Consider the following 21,503-nt stretch of genomic DNA (forward strand, 5'->3'; position numbering starts at 1 on the left):
GACAACACTAAGTTTTTGTTTTGCTTTGAATAAGTCTTCAGGAAGCCTATAGCTTTTCACATTAATTGAAATGATAATCTCATGGCAGTGATCTTCTTTTATACAAACCTGTTTGTGTGTTCTTGATTGTTGTTTGTTTGTTTGTTGATTTTCAACTACATCATTATGCTTATGGCTAACTTTTAAGTCAGATATCTCACTTTAATGTCTTACATTAATATTCTATATAACTTTAGTCAAATAGGTAAATAGAGAACTGTTAATAAAATACTGAACTGATCAAAAGGCAAGTGATAACTTTAAAAATCAGTAATGAAAGCATGCTTTTTATATAGTTAATTTTCCAAATTGGTTACCAAGGATTATTATCGTACCTGTGAATGAGACAGTCACAGTGAGTGTGACATAGGTGGCTTTTTTAAGTCTTTTTTTTCCTCCTTGTTAAAATACTTAGAAGGGGCTAGACATTCTATTTGTGCTCAAAGCTTAAGCCAAAGCAGACTTCTCTGCTTTTTGGAGTACAAGAAAATGGTTCTATGTTAGAGACATTTTTATCTTGCTCAGAATTATTTCAGGCCATTTTCACCTACTTTTGCAACAAGCTGCTTTCCTTGTATCTAGTTTTTTTAGAGCATATGGCTATCCTGCTGTGCACAGAGTGAAATCACACAATTAATCTTTAAAATTTGGGATGAGCAAAACCTTCATATACAGTGTTAGGATTGCGGTGCACTGCATAGGATATTTTTCATTTCACAGTTGCATCACTTTTATTATAAATCATAGACTATTGATTTTAATGTTGATACTTGATCTTTCTTTAAACTATTCAACAAATGACATTCTTTCATAATACCAAAAGAGAGTAAGTATCAGAAATCTCTAGGTTTATTTTAACTGGAGTTTAGCAAGCTGAGATTTTTTTTTTATTGAGTAGACGTACATTAAAGAAAAAAGTTTCAACTCTTGAAATTTCACATTAAAAGTAAATGCAGACAAAGATGATTTTGCTAAGACTAGATGTTGATTTGCATTTCATAAAGCAGTTGACTTTTTTGTACCTCTTTATTCATCTGTATACATTTTTAAAATAAAATACTCTGAGACTTAAAGTCTATGATTATACTTGGCATTATTAACAAATCATCTGTCTTTATCTCAGGTTTAATCCACTTAATGAAGCTTCTGCTTCGTATTAAAGTTAAATCATATTAAAATAATACTGCTATTTTCTAGAGTTTTGTATTATTAGCTTTGCTTTAAAATAATAAATGAGAAGGGAATATAGCAGCACATGATTTTTTGTGGATTTTCAAGTTGTATATTTAAGAAATTTGATAGAATATATAATTCAAAAATGGTAGTGAAGTTGCAGATTGAACTGGATGAACATTTTTAAAATATATTTAATGACCTTGGGCAACTCACTTGAGTCTTCTCTGTTTCCGCATTTATGAAGTAAATTGAAAGATGTTGCTTGGATAATTTGCAATTTCCATTAGAATTAGGTCAAAGGCAACTCGTATTTTCACATACTCCCAATAACTAATGATCTCCTGGAGACATTATAGGAGAACATACTCTAATCATATAAAAATCTCTTAAGATGTAAATAATGTGAAGGAAAAAGCATAGGAAGTTTCTTTCCCTAGAAAGAAAATATTTAGGGGAATGCAACACTGATAGAAGAATTGTAAATAAGTCTTTACAATTTAAAATTATTCATATTTGATTTCATGTACTTGTCATACTAAAGTATTGTGGACTGTTCAATTCATATCTGATTTCTATTTTTTTTCACCATTTTTACTCCTCAATAAATTGCTCTTTAACTTCAACATGGCAACTCAGTTTTCTTTTATATATTCTATATGTGTTAATTATTGATGTCTTATGGGGAGAGAATTACAAGAAAACAGTACAGTTCTATACTGTACATCTTCAAAAACCTAAGAAACAAATAAATGGCCAGTAGTTGAATGGTGAGCAAAAGCTACTGATACTTCTACCTAAATATTATATCCTTTGGAAAATGACAATAGTCATAGACAAATGAAGAGATATTTTCTGAATGCAGTCTTGAAAACTATACTTCAAATGAAATCTGTAATGTTCACATTGATTGGCTTATTTGTCCAAATTCATTTGAAAACAATGGAACATTGGCTAATTCAAGGAAAATTTACTTTCAATGGGATTAGTTCTAAGCAAATGTAAAGAAGTAAAAAGGGCCATGATGTAACATAGAGTAGGGGAGCAGTAGCTGGACTGTTGAAATACCCAAAATGTGGGGTTGGAAGGGAGCACAGTGGTGGATAGTATAATCTGTAGCAGACTGTCTAGAGAAGATTTAAAAGACCAGCATCTTTTAATTAAGAACTCAAGCCCACACCATTCAACACAATGGTGAAGGATTTTGAAAATACTTCTCTTACTTTGCTTATTCTATCCTCCTGATGAATAACTCAAAGAATTAAAGAGTATGAAAAAAAGAATATGATGTTAGAATCTTATGCTTAAAAATTAAATATTCGTTAGAAACACTTCGAGGTTTGTTTTAAAGCTAATTTTATTTAGAACAAAACAAAACAAAAAAAGAAAAACTGATGTGGTGCTCAATATTCTTTTCTTACAAATTCCCTAACGATGCCAGTGAAGCTAATGTAATGTATTATGTAGCTGTAAGAATGTGGGCTATTCAGGTAAAAATTCTGGCCAGAGAAGCAGGATAACTAGGGAAACAAATCTGAAAATTTAAATGAATATATTGAATGTGGATATGTTATAATCAATATTGTATTGAATAGCCAGAAATTTATTGGCATAACTGCATTAAATACAACCCTCAGAACTCATCTGTGTTTGCTCTAAACAGAGCCTAGATCCTGATACAAAGGTTTTTTAGGAAAGAAATCATATAAAATGTAAATGCTTGACATCATAAGAATGAAGGGATGGTGGTGTTAAATTAATCCCATGTTTTCTTGATTTTATTTTTTAATTAAAATTTGTGGCACTAGTAAAATTTGTAGTGAGGGAATATATTCTTGGATAAGTTAGTTTACAAAGTCAGTTGGTTTTGAGCTGTCAGAAAATTAAAATGAAAAACTTAATAAAGTTAAAGAGTTAAAAGTATATGTAAACCATACCATCGGTAACTCTTCTCATATGGTGACTTTTATTATTTCAATTTTATGAATCCTAAAGAGAAAATAAAAATCCCACATTTTTCATATAATCCTGACATTTTACAGCACACCATAACTGTAAGTCCTGGTACGCCAAGCATTGCTGGTACATCTGTTGCTATGTGTAAGTGTTATAAATTACTGAGTGTGTTCCCTTTTCAGGAAGCAAGAAAACCCTCTAAATATTTTAGAGCCTTTATGTAAAAATTAATTGTATGATTTTTTTTTGGTCAAGTATGCAGTCTGTCCATAACAAGTAGTAAATTTATTCAGTTGCTAATGCCTGTAAAAACTAACAAATCACTGTTACAAAACACACTTTCTCCTCTTTGCTGACCACTCTGTTCAGTTTCCAAGTGGAAGCAGTTGTAATTTTCTAAAATGGTTGAAAAGTAAAATTTTAAAGGTTTAAAAAACAGATTGATTTTCTTTCAGTGTTGATTATATAGGTTCAGCATCTTCAACAAAACCAAAAAAACTTGCAGTTTCTTACCACATGTGTAAATTTCTAGAAGATATGTTTCCTTTTGATTAAAATAAGATATCACATTTATTTTAAATGTATGCATGCTACATTTAAGAATAAGTGCTAGCCACAATAAGCATGAAATAATAAATAAAGCCTTAAAGTTAAATAATTAAAATTTGGTGGATCTGAACCATATTGCCTGCTTCTTGTGAGTTTTCAGAGGGAAAATTTATGAATAAATTAATTAATTATACAAATAGCTGTATAACTTCTTGATGAAATTAGTGAAATTTATCATTCTAAGTCTAGAAAAGTTTTTAATCTTATATAATCCATATTTTGACTCTCTACGGATTTATCTGTGCTTTTCATAGCAGGTAATGGCTATTAAGTATTTACTGTATTTAAAGGTTTTCTCAATTTTTTTTAGCATATTAAAAGAACAATTATCATTTTTCACAGAGACTCATGACTGACAATAGTATGCTTCTGAAGTTGATATTTGGCTTTCCTGTGTAATTTGGAAACATTTAATTGCAATTAATTACAAATATATATTCTTGGGAATTTTTATTGTTAATCTACACATAAGACTTATGATGATGGTAAAGCTGACTTTATAGTAGTGTTGTCAGTTTTCATCCTGGCATCAGGTTAATTTATGAGGATTAAAATGCACGTTGTTATAAAGTAGCAGACTCCAAAAAGTATGTTCCTAAGAGCTGTTTTGTTTAGGAAGTACTGACAGTGCAAAACTATGCTAAATTCTAACGTTTGTAGGCATAAATATGAATATACCACTTACTATTATTTTTGTAATACCAAATGTTTTAATCTGATCATTTTGATGTCATTATTCTTTTAATTCAAGTCCTATTCTTACATAGTAAAAAGTAAATATATAAATCTCCTTTAACTGCAGAGACATTAGCTAGTGTAGCTGATATCTTATGGGACTAGAAAGATATCCACCAATTCAAGTGTCAATGAGGGAAATATTACAAATAAAATTAATTTAAATATTATTTTTAATCTGTAATGAAAATCCTAGCCAAAAATTGATTAGGTTTCTTTCTTTTGTGTAAATAAGTTGCCAGTAATAAAATGGGCAAAGCCAATTCACTATATACATGTGATTTCTAATATCCAAACAAAAATTAATGGATTAACTATGTTAATTAGTTTTTTGTGAAGTATAAATAAAAAGATGAGATTATAATTAAGTCAAAATAAATGATAAGAATTACATATGCAGGTATGTAACTGAACACAACAAAAAAGAATAAAGAGGAAATAAACCTAATAAATTATGTGATATAAACTACTTAATTTCTCCAAGTCAATCATGTCTAATTAAAAAAGAATTGTGATCTGATTGAATTGCATATTTATGTCCTGCTGCCACTTTCAGGACACTTTGTTACCAAGGAAGTAAAATGAGAAAAATACTAAGCTGGACTGTTGTATTTATTTTTATGATTGTATGATATAAATGACAAAAATGCCTTCATGTTATATTGACAATATTTGACAAATAGTGTGGTCTCTTCTATAGTAACCTAAACAAATTTAAAAGCAATATTTCCAAATGAAAATGCTTTTGTAATACCAAATCTTCTGCCTCCATTTTTAAAGATACATTTTGACAATTAACTTCTTAATGTATGTACCTGTGTATACATAGCAATGGAAGTAGAATGATAAATGGAAACATTTAACTGCTAAAATTACATAATAAAGAACCCATTAACTTTCACATATGATATTTGAAGCCAAGAGATAGTTTATGACTAAGTTAGATAAGCTTTGTGATGAAAAGACCTTTTCTAGTTTATATTTTGAAACCTCCCTAATGTTTATACCCCTCTATCATGTCTAAAGAGAAGCACAAACACAACATCTACTCAATCTGTTTTCTACATTTGTACCACATTTCCTGAAGTTACACTAACATTCTGTAATGTGAAAAGTATTTTGACGTGCTACCTTTTTTTTACATAAATGTTGACTTTTGAAATAAAAGTGACTTAAAAAATATGTATTTTAGTCGAAATGCAGAACTAGAGGGGCATGGCAGAGTGAGAGATTTCTTTTGCTGTTTCGTTCTCCAAATGGCTGCAAGGACCAGGGCTGGGCCAGAACAAATCCAGAAACCAGAAACTTCACCCAGGTCTCTCATTGTGGGTCCAGGGGCCAAAGAAATGTTGCTATCTGCTGCTTTCCCTTGTGCATTAGTAGAGAACCGGCTCTGACGTGGAGCAGACTGTAATCAAACCATTGCCCATATGTGGTATCTGCATTCTACCTGGCTGCCTAATCTATTATGGAACTGACCCTTAAAAGCAAGCTCTTAATCTATGTACACAGGTAGTTAAGTTTTATATTAATAGTTGAAATTTCAATTGGAAGTAAAATCACATCAGCTTATTAACATTAAAGTTAGATGAAATTCAAGTAACATTTAGTCAATGTTATTTATTCTTTGTTAGATTTTATATATGACTTGGAATTCAGATTAAATTTGAGGATAGTGGAATATTGATTGACCTGGAAAATCACAGTGGTAATCTGTTATAGTGGGTTTAGTTTGCTATAATGAAAATTACAGAAACAAAGTGGCTCACCTGGTTTACCTGGTGTCCAGTTCTTATAAAAACAAAATGAATTTAATAGCTGCCTTGATATTTCTTTGTGCCATACATTATACATATTATATTTCTTCCATGCTGAAAAAAATATCACTCAAAAATGTGATTTAAAAAATATGGAAGTTATCAAACCATTCTTCATAAGAAAAATAGGAGAACAAAGGAAATGGAACTTAGTGCATGGATCTTATTTTTAAATCTGTCTGAATTCATTATATACCTCTTATTTTCCTGTGTATAGTTTCTTAGATGAAAACCCTTCATAATGAAGATTAGTTGTTCATTACTTCCATTCTTGATTCATAATCAGTAAAAGAAATTCCACTCTCCCTAAATAAGTCTTGGTTAAATGACCCAGAAATAACTGTTTGGTCTATTCATTCATTCACAAATGCAACAAAAGTGAAGTATTTTTTCTTGTTTTGAGGTACTGTGCAAGTAGTGCAGAGAATTGGCACAAATAATGTGCTATCTTAGCATATTGTTAACTTGTATGAAATATCATACTATATTTTTAAATTATCTTTTTAAAAATACTAATTTTTATTGGAAAGTCAGATTTACAGAGAGAGGGAGAGACAGAGGGAAAGGTCTTCCATCTCTTTGTTCACTCCCCAAGTGGTTACAATGGCCAGAGCTGAGCTGATCCAAAGTTGGTCTGAAGCCAGCCGCCTCCCCTGGGTCTCCCAATGGGTGCAGAATCCCAAGGCTTTGGGCCATCCTCTACTAATTTCCATGCCATAAACAGGGAGCTGGATGGAAAATGAAGTAACAGAGAACAAATGAGCAGCAGGAAAATGAACTAATGCCCATATGGAATGCTGGCACTTAAACATGGAGGAGTAGCCTGTTGAAAATGAGACAGAGATCATAATATATTTTAAAATCTGCTATTTAGGAAGATAAATTTTGCATGGTTGCTGAAATACACTAATTTTAAAAGCCAAATTAATACTAATGTTAAATATGGTCACTTGAAGCACTTATCATTTGATGACATTCTGAAATTTATTGCAGATAACTTTTATTCGTAGAAGTTACATTTTATGATATTTATGCAGCACGAATTCTGCGATACATTAATTTACACAGACTGTGGTAATTGATACTTGCAGTGCTAATTTTCTTGTTTTACTTGTAAACAGACAAATATGTTATTTCTAGTGAAATGATGAAAATCCTCAAGTATTTTTTGATTAGCATACTTTTGTGAATTTAATTTCATATTGTTTCTTTACACATTGCTATTACTTAAAATGAATGCATTGATTTATAATTATTATGGTTTTTATTTCCAAAAACACAAATACAGTACCATACACAGACTATACTGAGTATGTGGATGCCTTAAAAAAGAAGAATGTATTAATCAAGGTTTTTCTAATCAGAAATATATTTAAAATGTTTATTTTAAGGTCACACCCTTTGTAAGCTGGAAGCATTCACTTGTTTTGTATTACGCTGTTCCTTTGACTTCAGCCAGTCAGATAAACAAATACCTATAGAAGCGTGCACACTAATCTATTCTTCCCACATGCATAACTCCTCCAATCCACCCCTCTTTCTCAGTACTCATCAGTGACACATTATTTCCCTAGTATACAATAATGGCTTATTATTTTTAGCACTGGATTATCTATAGTTTTTTCTTCTGTAGCTTTCTCCTTTGGGTTTACAATGTTTACATTTTGTATTCTTTTTTTCTTTTTTAATTTCATATTTGTATTAAAACTGCCATTAAATTTTTAGACTCTTATAAGTAAATTCTTATAGTGGAGAGACAGTTGAAGTGAATTCCTACTTATAATACATGTCTGTAATGAAGAAAGTAAGAAATTATGCACATAATATGAAATAACAATTTTGACAAAAACATTGTTAACAGGGAAATTCACAAGTGGAAAAATAATGGTAGAGTAGTTGAATACAGGGCTAGAATAGACATTTTGGGTTACCATAGTGCTGCTGGTTCAGGGAGTAAAGAATAATAACGAAACACACAACTATAAGGGGAGGTATAAGATCCTTCTAGATGGAGAAAAATCACAAACAAATCTAAGAAATGTAGAGAGACCCTGTGGGAAACAACAACAACAACATTAACAACAAAATAGACACAAAGGAATCAAAGAAAAGCAAAGAGGTTAATAAATCATCTAGGCATATCATATTTTAAAGGGAAAAACTAAAAGGAACATTCTTAAGGGAGGTTTATATATAAATGACATCGCATAACTGCAAAGAACAAAGACTCTTACATCTTCCTTTTATTAATTACAGGCAGTCTGTGTTCTGTGTGGCAAATTCATAACTAGTATGTATTTCAGTAAATCATCACTCGCAGTTTCTCCTTTCCTAGTATTTGAAAGTATTAATAGGAAAGACATTCCCTTAACATGTTTCCACAGGAATAATAAACAAATCATTTCAAAATGAGATTATTTCAGACTACTCCAAAAACTAGTTTTGGTTTTTAAAAATTTATAGTATGAGCAGAACCTCAAAGCATCTTTAAAACTGTCATCCCTCACTATTAGCTTGATATATTAAGAAGTGTGTAAAGAATGTTAAAGTTATTGCAAAAATAAATATATATGTAGTACTTGTATTCATGCTGTTCCTTAGGAAAATAAATTTAAAAATAGACATTTTAAAAATTTAGTAGATTAGATTGCGTAACTTATTTTTAGTCAGTGTAATTTCAATTAAATGATTTTTCCTTAATCATTCTTATATGACTTAACGTTTTTAACGATTTCATCTTCTGAAACAGTACCATGTTAAAAACTCACTAGGAACTATAATACTGTATACTTAAAATAATATTTTGTCAAAACTATATGTCTCAAATTCCAAAGAAATAATGATAAACTATTCCACTGAACTTTGGGTGTATCATTTTCCTAGACTATCCACTTATATTGATGTTAATACAGGCACAATGTTATTCCTAGAAAAATAGTGGCAACATGTTTTAAAAGGTTCCAGTTATAACCACATAGAATGACATCATTGTCTTAAGAGAAATAATCATGAGTAGAAGATATTGAATAAATAATAATAGATAATCAAAATCTTCCCTATATGTTTTTTTCCTGAAATGTGTTCTAATACTTCAAATAGACTAAATTTTTAGGCAATTTACTTTAAAAGCTAATTTCATCAAGTTATTTGCATTATTCTTATACCCAAATAAGTTTTACTTTTCTAATGCATAAATTTTTATGAACTGAAGTTAATAAACGTTGTGATGCTTTTGCATTTTAAATAAAAATATACAATTGGAAATACATATATGGATATGCAGGTGTCTATTTTTTAGGATATTTAAATTCTAAACTGCTTAATATTTTATTACCAAGTGACTCATATTTCTTTTTTGCTTTTTGATTGTCCACTGAGTACCCTTTATCAGGCTTATTGAAAGCAGTTTCTTTAACTTGCATAATTCCATGCTAACAAAATTTGTTAACTTGAATTTCATTTTTAAATTGTATTTCCTGATACATGTTTTTGTTTGTTTTCTTAACTAGTGAAAAAGGCCATAGATTTTAAATCTAGAGGATTTAAATTGTTTCCAGGGAAAGACAACAGCAACAAGTTTTCTATCTGTGAGTGTACTCCTTTTTTGTTACTTTCTCTAGTGCAAGAGTGAAGTTTGTGGTGTCTGTGTTGTGTGTGTTTTATCAAAATATTTGTGTATTTACTAAATTAACTGCATTAATATCTAAATAACATGCATGATGACTATTCAGTATAATATTGTATTTAAATGTTTATTGAGTTGATGGATTAATGTGATCTTACAAATGCATACTTTTTGCTCACATTTATTTCGTATCTCAAAATGTAATGAAAGGAAAAAAACCCTCTTGATTTTATGTGTTCGTGGTACTCAAGTTTTATAATTCTGGCATGTACCCTAAAGATGAGTAAAATTCCTAAAATTGGTTGTGGATAATTTTTACTTGAACATACCTAAATGTTAGCAAAGATACTGTCAAAAGAAATTTTCTTTTGAAATTATTATCTTCATTTTAGAAAAACTAGATTTAATTTGGATGGGCTCATCAGTGGTCTTTAACAGTATTTTTGGTAAATAATTAGTAGATTAATTACTGTTGTTTCTCTTTTGAAATTGCCTGATATATACACTTTTACTTACAAATCCAGGCATACTTATTTAGGTTATCTTGAATCCATCCTGTAACCTCAGATTAATAACTACTCAGTTAAAGTATTGATTTATATTACTGTGAACAAAATGCATATTTAGTTTTTAGTAGAGTTAAATATTTTTGTGCTACTAATTGAAAGCAGCTGGCAGAAATTCTCTTCATTGCTCGTACGCATGGATTTTATAAGTTTTGCAAGAGTCCATTCATGATATAAAAAGTGCCTTCTTAAGTAATGCGATAATAGAAAAATAGAGCACATTTAACTTCCATATGTGGCATTACGGTTTATTTTTCAACAAGACTATATCTTTTGCCCTATTTTCAATTTCATATCATTTGATAAAATGCTGGTTTAACAAAAATAATTTATTGTAGTTATACAGCAAATTTGTTGACTTGTATACATAATTAACAAATTGTGCCAATTGAGCTGTTACACGAATGGACATGAAGTTTCTGTGTTATCAAATAGATTATGGTATTTTAATTTTAAAATATAATTTTCACATTTTGTTAGTACATCTGAGAGTATTAAACCCAAAACAGCAAAGATAAATAGGAATTCATTTGTCAAATTGGATTATCTGTTTGGAAAATAGTAAATAGTTAATTTTAAAATATTTTGCTATGTCTGAATTCCTCATATATTTGGGGGAATAAATCATATATCTAGATTACTAGTCTTTGGGAAAATAATGCTACAATGTGATTCATAATTATTTCATATATTTTAAAAAGAAATATGTTTCATTTTTCAGAAGTGTCAGTAGGAAAGAATTGCCATATGAAATGATATATTTTAATACATCAAATTTTATCATATCTAATTACAATAAAAGTTAATTGCAGAATTGAATATTACTTTTACTATTTTGTTCCAGTATTTTATCTAGACCATATATTTCTTTAGGAATTCTAAGAATTATAAGACATAAAATTGATTCCCCATTTTGTTTATACAATTGTTATTTTCTGTGCCGATATTCTTAAACTTCCAGATGTACTGCAAACCAGACTATTCATTGTATTATATTGATTTTAAGAAATCAGTGATTCTCAAAACATTATCTATGTTTATCACTCTTTATAATTGTTCATATACTGCCTTAGTGTAAATGTATATTTCCATATTCTCCATCATGCTTATAGGAGCAAGTGAAAGAAAAGGGATTTACAGAGCAGAATATATGTATAAGTATTTGCAAAAAGTAATATTATTATTAATTAAGAAATATTACCTTAAGAATGCTAAAAACATTACCTTTAATATTTTAGATAAAAATTAATATGGATAAACAATAATTTATCTAATAATTTAAAAACAAAATTTGCTGTGAATTATTTAAAACTTAAAAATACTCTTGCTTTTTGTGTTTAGTTATAAACAGTGGTAATTCCTACTTTAATGTAAAAATAATATATATGACGATATTTTAACAACCATGCAAAGGCACACCAAAATCATTTCATTTATTTCAAGTGTTATCAATTCTCATGGTTGTTTGTAGTTATGGGTTATATTGCTTAATTTGTAATATGTATATAATACACACACTTAGAAAGAAGCATTTGGATTTTCATTTGTTTTGATTGATTTCTGTAACAAGAAAACACTAAAACAAAGAATATTTTTTATTGATTTTTTCAAATGGAAGTGAAAGTTCCTTTTTAAAAAAAAAAGTAAAAAAATCAGTTCTGTTAATGATACTACCAAACATAAGGATAAGCATAGAGGATAGGAAATAAACACATTGTAGCATGTCTTCCCATAATGTTTCCTCCATATTCTATTTAATAAATTAAATAGCGAGAATTTCAAATAGCTGTGATAGTGGTCTTAGAATTTGCTTGTTAAAAAATGTATAAGTTATCCTGTTTTTCTTTTTTTTTTCTTTAATATCTGACCTCTAAATCGCCTTCTTTCATTTAAATTGCAGGTTCACAAAGGAAAAACATGTGTTTACAATTTTAAAATATGTTAAAAAGGTTTTATATGTTTATAACATTATAATGAATTGGTTTTGCCAACTTCTTGCTAGATCACTTTACAACACTATAGTGGAATTATAAAGATAATGTTAATGGGTTATGTCTTTGTCATTTTATTCAAAAAAATTTCATTGAAGTTACCCTTTGTTTCTGTAGTTTCTCCATGACAGCATCATGCAATAGTGAGATGAAAAGCTGAAAAAAAAATATAGTCTCCATCCAAATGATCCAATATATCAGTTAGAAGCTAAATAAGATATAAGACAACTCTTTGTGCAACTTGAGAAACACTAGTTTGAAAAAAACAGCACACTGCAGATATCCATGATAGTTGAGTTCAGAACAAGATCCAAAAGTAATGTATTTTGAACGTTGGAATAAAAATTAAAAGTCTAACATTAGAATGAAAGTTTACAAAAGTGTCAGTGCAAACAGTTGGAAAAAGTTACATGGAGATGAATTTTGTTGTATCTGCTAATTAGTTCTAGAATAAATTATATGAAATCAGGAACATCAGGAAAGTCTCCTTTCAACATATCATATTTTGAAGTTGACTGTATTTAATATTTTAAGTTAAAATGTGCAATACTACTACTAATAAAATCTCACCAAAATTGTGGAAACACAAGAAAGGTATTCAAAAATTTGCTGAAAATTTTTGTTGTGCTACAGACCCCAGATTTAAAAATTGCATAATATTACCAATGATAGTGTCCTTAAATCCCAGAGCAAATAAATAAATAAGTAATTTCCCAGAAAATTGTGTTCCCTTTAAAAGGCAACATCCTTCACATGACTTTAAATTTTAGAGATTCCGTATTCTTATTATATTGTAAGTTGCTATTCACATATTAAAAAGTCTAATAAATTGCATCAGTTGACTTTTCAGTGGTGTTATAGAGTGAGAACAGCAAATTAAATGAATAGTAAGTACATCAGAATATCTTACATAAGTTAACTATAGATAGTTCTAAAATATCTACTAAATGACTATTTATTCTTAGTTTCCTCATTTAATATATATAATTAAATTTTATTGCTAAGAACATTATAAAGCTCATATGATTTTATAATTAATTGAGAAGTTTTCTTCGGAAGTGTTTGACAACATATCAAACAAATATAGGTAACAACAAGTAAAACTGCATTAACTTGTACTAATAAAAAGAAAGTGAGAAAAATTATGATCTGTGTCTTCAGATGAAATATTCAGAAGGATGTCTGGAGTGTTACTTGAGGGCAATTTCTGCCTTAGTTTTCTATATGGAATACAGCACTCGAGTGAATCTTGAAAAAAATTCTAATTGAATTACCTGGGTTTTAATAAAGACCCTAGTATTATAACTATCACGATCTTTTGAAAGTATTTCTTGACATCTTCATGCATAATAGTTGTACATAATAATGCTTACTTTCAAAGGCAACAATAGTGGTGAGATAGATTTTTTTTCTGCAATTTTATTTACTAAAAATGTTTACATGAGCCAATTGTGTATTGAACTGTAATCTGTGCTTTGTAATGTAATGTAATAAAAAAAAAGTTAAGCCTTGGTCATGCTACCTCTTTTCCTCATCTTTTTTTTAAAGTTTTATTTTTTTTATTGGAAAGTCAGATATACAGAGAGGAGGAGAGACAGAGAGAAAGATCTTATTTCCGATGATTCAATCCCCAAGTGACCGCAACGGCCGGTGCTGCGCTGATCTGAAGCCAGGAGCCAGGAACCTCCTCCAGGTTTCCCACGCCGTTGCAGGGTCCCAAGGCCTTGGGCCATCCTCGGTTGCCCTCGCAGGCCACAAGCAGGGAGCTGGATGGCAAGTGGAGCTGCCGGAATTAGAACCGGCGCCCATATGGGATCCTGGTGTGTTCAAGGCGAGGACTTTCAAGTCACATCGCCGGGCCCTCTTTTTCTCATCTTAATTCTACATTTAAAAAGTCATTTCAATAGCATGTACTGCAGTATTTTCTACCATCTTTCAAATATTGACTATCTGGTCTTCACATAGAAAATGCTTGATTCAATAAAAAACAGTATAATGTGATATTTTCAATATAATTATTAGAGTATATTTATTGAGAAATTTCTATTCCTATTTAGACTTTTAATATTTATAAGCTCTGTTCCTATCTTTATGAAATATAATGATATGCTAAACTGTAAATTTAAAAAACTGAGGTGTTTTTAAAGTTAAATATAATATTTTCTAATAAAGTGCCTTTGGTTTTGTATATACAGACGAGTTACATTATAAGAAAAAAATGAGTGACTCACTTTTGGATGCAATGGAATCATGCTGAGTCTTTAATATTAGAAGTTTGATAGACAAAAAGGAAGATAAGCAGAAAATGAAGACATGGAGTAAATGGAAGAATCAGTTGAGCACATAACTAGGAAAAGAGAAGTTCAGTGAAGAGGCAGTTTGACTAGAGTGATGGATACATCTTGATAACTATTGAGAAGTGCAATTATTAATAAAAATAAAATGTAGCTATTATAGATTTGAACTTCAGTAAAAACTGGTTTAGATTTTAGTTTTGAGTCATCTTCTAATAGTTAATGTATTTGGGAGGGGATGCTAATGACATCATAAAGCCATGAAAGTGAATTAAGCAGACACATGAGATAATAATGGGAACTTTTGCAAATTAGTCAATAATTTCTTGGAAAAACAAGAGGCTTGAAAAGGCTGATGGTACATTAGATTTTAATTATTAGCAAAGAGCTTATTTTTCAGTCCATGAGGGTAACAAAGCATGGAAGAGTTTTAAATGAATTAATGCCTTTGAATTTTTTCACTATGGTGGAATCAGACAGAAAGGATGTTGAAAAAAGGGGTAGGAGGAAGGAAGGAAAGATGGAAGAAAGGAAGGAGAGAAAGAAGGAAGGAAAGAAGGAAGGAAGGAAAGATGGAAGGAAGGAAAGAAGAAAGAAAAACCCAGACAGGTAGTATGATTAAAACAGCAAGCTATGCAATGAAAGAATCTCAACTGAACTTGAACTGTGGCAATGCAGCAAGGTGGAGGAATCCACCCAGGGGGGAGGGTTTGGTGAGGGGTGGGGGGAATCCCAGTACCTATAAAACTGTGTCACATAATGCAGTGTAATAATAAAAAAAAAAAAAAACAGCAAGCTAGAGGAATAGCAGCAATGAAGATAGAAATAGCGCATGCTTTTAATTGGTTAGCTTGTAATAGTGTTGGCAAGGCTGGTGACACTGGTGACATTTAGGAAAGCAATGGTTAGAATGATGCAAAATGTCATATGTAATAAAAATGTGGGCCCTACAACCTTACACGATCATGATTCTTAGCTCATTGTGTGAAAAATGTGATCTCTTGGCTGAATCGATTTGAATGAACACAGTGACCAATTTGATCTAAATGATCTGACAGTTTAGTGGTTCTAAATATTCACTTTGCAAAAGAGACATCATGGTGTTATTCTTTTTTTTTTTTTTAAGATTTGTTTTTATTTGAAAGGTAGATTTTGCAGAGACAGGGAGAGATGTCTTCCATTTGCTAGTTCATTTCCCAAATATCCCATACAGCGAGAGCTGGGCTGATGTGAAGTTAGGTGCCAAGAGTTCCTATAAGTGTGTCTCCTGTGGGTACATGAGACAAAGGACTTCGGTCGTTCTTGTCTGCTTTACCAGATCGCAACGGAGCTGGTACAGAAGTAAAGCAGCCAGGACTCAAGAAAGGTGCTTATGTGGGATGCCCATGGTAAGGGTAGAGGGTTAGCTTTTTTATGGCACCGACCCAGCCCTGAAAGTTATTCTTTAAAAAAATAAATTGATATTCAGGGTCCTCTCTGGACTAATTACGTCATAATATCTAGGGTTAAAACTAGAATCCTCACTCGCTGAATAGTTATTTGTGATTTTAGTCTGCAGCATAGAGCAAGGCTTAGAATATTTTTGGTTTTGCTTTTGGTTTACCGCTTTAGAGTCTGTGCTTGATACTGTTTTTTCCTTTGAAAAGCAGATATATTGATAAACAGAAATCAATGGAAATTATCCTCTAGTTTATTATAAGCCTGATTTTATAAAAAACATGCTACTCGGATATTTCATAAGCATCTGGTTTAATAATCTTCCTATTAAAAAGGTGTGTCTTAGAGATGTAATTATCCAAAGTGATTATATTCACAGAAAAAAGAAAACCAGTGAACCTTTTACTAGCTGGATGCCTGAAAAAATTGCCAAAATCATATACAGTAACTACATGAAATGCTCAGAAGACACCTGTGGATAAAGCCAGTTTATTTAATGTTCAGCATTACATCATAATTCATTAATATGTTTAGTAAGTTTAATCATTGGTGTACTTTAACATTTGTGAATGGAGTTACTTTTTCAGACCTTATACACAAGTTATAATAATTTAAAACTTTTTTCCATGGGTTTAATTATTTCTGTTACAACAGAGATAACAACAGCAACAACAAATAGGCACCAAAATTTCACTGTTATAACTGTTAGCAAATATTTTACTGCCAACAATTAATAGAAATTGTCTCTGATAACCTGGGAATGTAGTCCAAGGAATTTTGAAATTTGGTAATAATTGGAAATGAACTTTAAGATGTTAATGTGTTAATACGCATTTTTTTTCTACTAGGTCCATAATAAAGAAAGTTTACCTTCATTATTGGTTAATAAAACTCTATTTTAACATTATCTACTTCAAGTCACTAGAAAAAATACCACATACATTTTATGTAATTTTGTAACTGACATAAACTTCACTTTTTTTAAATTGTTGTGTTTTTCTCTTGTTTTTGTACTTTTGCAGTAAATGAAGGAGGCATTAAAACAGCTTCCAATTTATGCCCTGATCCAGGAGAGCCAGAAAATGGAAAAAGAATTGGATCTGATTTTAGGTAATATTTTAGGATTTCATTTCATTATTTAACTGTCAAGTTTATTTGCTATAGACATTTAAGATTTAAAATATGTAAAAATTTTAGAATTTTAATATAAACAACAAATACATCTTAAGTTCTAGTGACTTCAAACTGTGTCAGATTCCATTGATATGTTACTATTAATATGTTCTGCAGTTACTAGTTAAGTAATGTATAAACTTTATCATGGCACTTTTGGAGGTAAAATTACTGTTATTGTCATATGCTAAATTAAAATTAAGGTATTTACATTTTAAATACATGCATGTGGATTCAAATTCTGCTACTTGGATAATCTTAGGAAAGTTGATTTTATAAGCTAAATTCTATAAGATCAATTATAAATAAAATTTATATTTATTATCAGTATATTAACATATATCATACATTATATAGTAATGCATATTAACATATATTTATAAATAAAATAAAACTGATTATAATTAATGAATTAAAAGATGGAGTCCTGGATACTTCAGTTCCAGTCCAGTGTTCTGCTTGTACACCTGCAAGGTCAACAGGGAATGGATCAAGTATTTGGGGCCCTGCCACCCACTTGGGGAACTCTAGGAGGCTCAAGGATGCTGGCCTCAGACAGAAAGGAAGGAAAGAATGAAGAAAGGAAAGAAAGAAGGAAAAAATACATACATAGAGAGAGTTAAACATATAAAGATTTATTTTTATTGGAAAGTCAGATACATAGAGAGGACAGAGAGAAAGATACTCTGTCCATTGGTCCACTCCCCAAGTGGCCACGATGGCTGGAGCTGAGCTGATGTTGAAACCAGTAGCTTGGAGCTTCCGGGTCTCCTACATGCATGCAGGGTCCCAAGGTTTTGGGCTGTCCTCTATTGCTTTCTCAGGCCACAAGCAAGGAGCTAGATGGGAAGTGATGCAGCTGGGACATGAACCGTTGCCCACATGGCATTCTTGCATATGCAAGGTAATCATCTCACCAGGCCCAATAAATATTTTAAAAAACAAAATCTTGAAATTTTGTTAACCATCTCTGTCATTTTATAAATGAAATATCCTATGGACACATAAAACATCTGCATTAATGTTTACAGTAATTTTGTCATAATTGACAATAATTGAAGTCAGTATGCAAATTATTTATAGTTCCATATGATGAAATAGTATATGGTAATAAGAAGAAATGAGTTACTAACTTATGAAAATGCATGAAGGAACCTTAAATGTGTATTGCTAAGTGAAAGAAACCAGTCTGTAATGGTTATATCCCTGTATGGTTCCAACTGTATGCCATTATTATGAGACAGTTATAGAAAAAGTAAAAATATCAATGAGTATAAAGAGTCTGGGGAAGGAATGGAGGGATGAGCAACTGATACACAGGGCTTTTATTTTTAGAGCAGTGAACCTCTATTTTATAATGATATAATAGTGGTATATCATGTTGTTCCTTTGTCAAAACCCACAGAGCACAAAGTGTTGTCAATATGGTAAGTTATGGGTCTTCATTAGTAAAATCTATCAACATTGGTCTTCAATTATAACAAATGTACCACACTTATGCAAAATGTTGATAAGTGATGATAATCTATTATTAAAATATGTCTGTAGAGCACAGATTGCAACTTCATTTATGGCCTCATCATTTTCATAGAATAACAGTAATTTCTGAGAGTGAGTTTAGAAAGTGAAGGTTTTTTTCACATGTAAGAAGAGCTCCCTGTACTGCGTTTATGTTACCATTTTTTTTTCCATTTATGTACGTATTTTTTAGAAAGTTGCATGGTCAGATTTAATAGATACAGGTTCTTCCCCTTCTTATCTTTCTATAGGCTACTGCCAAGTTAGTGTTCCATATCACATCGAAAATAATGTGTTTGCCAGCTGTAACACTGATAGAGCTGTCCCGGGTCCTACCCATACAAACTACTCAGTTTTCACAAAATACCTAAACAAGTTCTCTAACCGTGTGGACCTCTCTTAGGTTGTTTGCTTCAAATTACTGCACATGGTTTGCTCAAATGTATCTCATATTCCCTAAACTTTTCATTTAGTTAGTTATTCCTCCTAGAATATTCTGGGTCAGCATTTTTGCCTCCTGTATGAATTCCTCAGGTACTCAAGCACAGTTCTCCTTCATCAAGCTTTTCATATTTTTCCAATCTGTGTAACTCTTTTAGTTTTGTGTGCACCTTGTAATGATACTTTGAACTCGTTTCTCTTATTTGTCAGAAACTTTTCTAGGTGTAACATCTTTAGCTGTAAATAAGGTATTCATATTTATATGTGAATGACAGAGGCAGTTGATTTTTGTAACATGTGACGATATGAGTTCCTCAATATCATGGTAAAACTAAATGACTTGCAGACAGAAACATCGTTATTTGTACACGATCAATATTTTATAATCACTGAAGAAATCTAAGAAAATGCATGAAAAAGTAAGATATCCCTCTTGCTACACTGTTTTCCCTTTTTCTGTTGTAATTCCCAGTCTGAGAGTCCCAGGTGATGTGTTTTGAAATCCTAAAGTGCTTTTCTAATGTGAGAAGTCTGTACAGCATAGAAAACCTTTAAAGGGAAAAATACCACCAAAGGAATATAAAATCCACCACCATTTTCTATATTGAAAACTAAGTTAAAAATATAAACATCTTTCAAAATTAACATTCAAGTGCCTAACAAAGCTTGTCTTATGGAACCATTTTCTTTAACATACTTTTGTTCTATAAGAAAGGTTTATTTGGTGTATTCTCTGTCTGAAGCACAAGATATAGAAAGAGAGGAATACTTTGAATTTAACAAAAGATATCACTACACAGAGATATCAATTTGTGCTTCCATTGAAAGAAAAGCACAATACCAGCCCCAAATTTCAGAGGCTCATTTCAATAGTTAAAACATTGGTAATTTCCAAAGGTGAAACAGAAAACAGTTAATTTTGAAATATTAAAACATTTCAGGGCCTGGTGCAGTAGCTTATCAGCTGAAAGTCCTTGACTGGATCCCATATGGTCCCTGACTATAATCCCAGTGGGCCAGTTCCCATCCAGCTCCCTGTTTGTGGCCTGGGAAAGCAGTCAAGGATGGCCCAAAGCCTCAGGACCCTGCACCAGCATGGGAGACCCAGATGAAGCTCCTGGCTGCTGACTCATGGCTTTGGATTGGCTCAGCTCCAGTCATTGCAGTCACTTGGGGAGTGATCCTGAGGATGGAAGATCTTCCTCTCTGTCTCTCCTCTTTGTGTATATGACTTTCCAATAAAAATAAATTTTTAAAAAATCCAGTCAAGACTGGATGTCATAAAATTCTTCATGCATTTAATTATATAATTTGTCTTTATGTAATTTCTTCCATATATATGTGTTTGTGTGTGTGTATTCATTTACAATGCTTAAATGAGTCATTAGAAAAGACCACTCATGTATAGAAATCCAAAGATGTTCTCTGTCTACAATAAACCCTTCTATATAAGAGCCTACGCTTGTTTCTAATCACACAGCTATTTCCTAATAAATTGATTCTGACTTTACCACTATTTCTTTGAATATTAATTATTGCCTAATTTTTCTCATTTTCACTTTTCACTTTTCTTCTAATACTGTGCTTTTGTGATAACTCAGGGGCAGATTTTGGAAAAATATTAAGCGGATGGAGAAAGGGAGGTGGAGGAATGAACCTGTATGCAGATAAAGCTGAATCATAGGAAATAATAAATGAATATAATTAAAACAATATGTTTTTTGAAGACAGAATTAGAGAGGGAGAGACTCTGAGATCTCATACTCATTGGTTCAGTCCAAGAAACACTTGCATCAGCCATCCCTGGTTCAGCCCAAAGCCAGGAGCCTCCTCTGGGTCTCCCATGTGGGTACAGGAGTCTAACCACTTGGGCTGTCTTTCACTGCTTTCTCGGGAACATTGGCAGATAACTAGTTCAGAAGTGAAAGAGCTGGAACATGAGCTGGTACGCATAGGGTGCCACCATTGGAGGTGGTGGCTTAATATGCTATGCCTCAGTGCTGTATCCATGAATTTTCAACTCTGTAATCAGTATAATTGTCTCTTCTGTAGTCATTGTTACCTCAAGTCTGAAAAATAAGTTGGTTTCCCTTAATCCAGACAAAAAAATCTTCTGTTTTGTATATTTC

At 31.2% G+C, this 21,503-nt stretch overlaps 1 protein-coding gene across 1 annotated transcript in view; it reads left to right on the top strand.

Moving 5' to 3' along the window:
- Positions 1 to 21,503, top strand: part of CSMD3 (CUB and Sushi multiple domains 3) — an 878,998-nt gene that overhangs the window by 328,863 nt on the left and 528,632 nt on the right. The window contains exons 8-9 of the mRNA XM_058668892.1: positions 9,839 to 9,916; positions 17,265 to 17,352. Coding sequence (XP_058524875.1) covers positions 9,839 to 9,916; positions 17,265 to 17,352 — 166 coding nt within the window. The remainder of the gene's footprint in view (positions 1 to 9,838; positions 9,917 to 17,264; positions 17,353 to 21,503) is intronic.

The sequence above is a fragment of the Ochotona princeps genome, chromosome 9 (assembly GCF_030435755.1).
Source record: "Ochotona princeps isolate mOchPri1 chromosome 9, mOchPri1.hap1, whole genome shotgun sequence".
Classification (NCBI taxonomy): Eukaryota; Metazoa; Chordata; class Mammalia; order Lagomorpha; family Ochotonidae; genus Ochotona; species Ochotona princeps.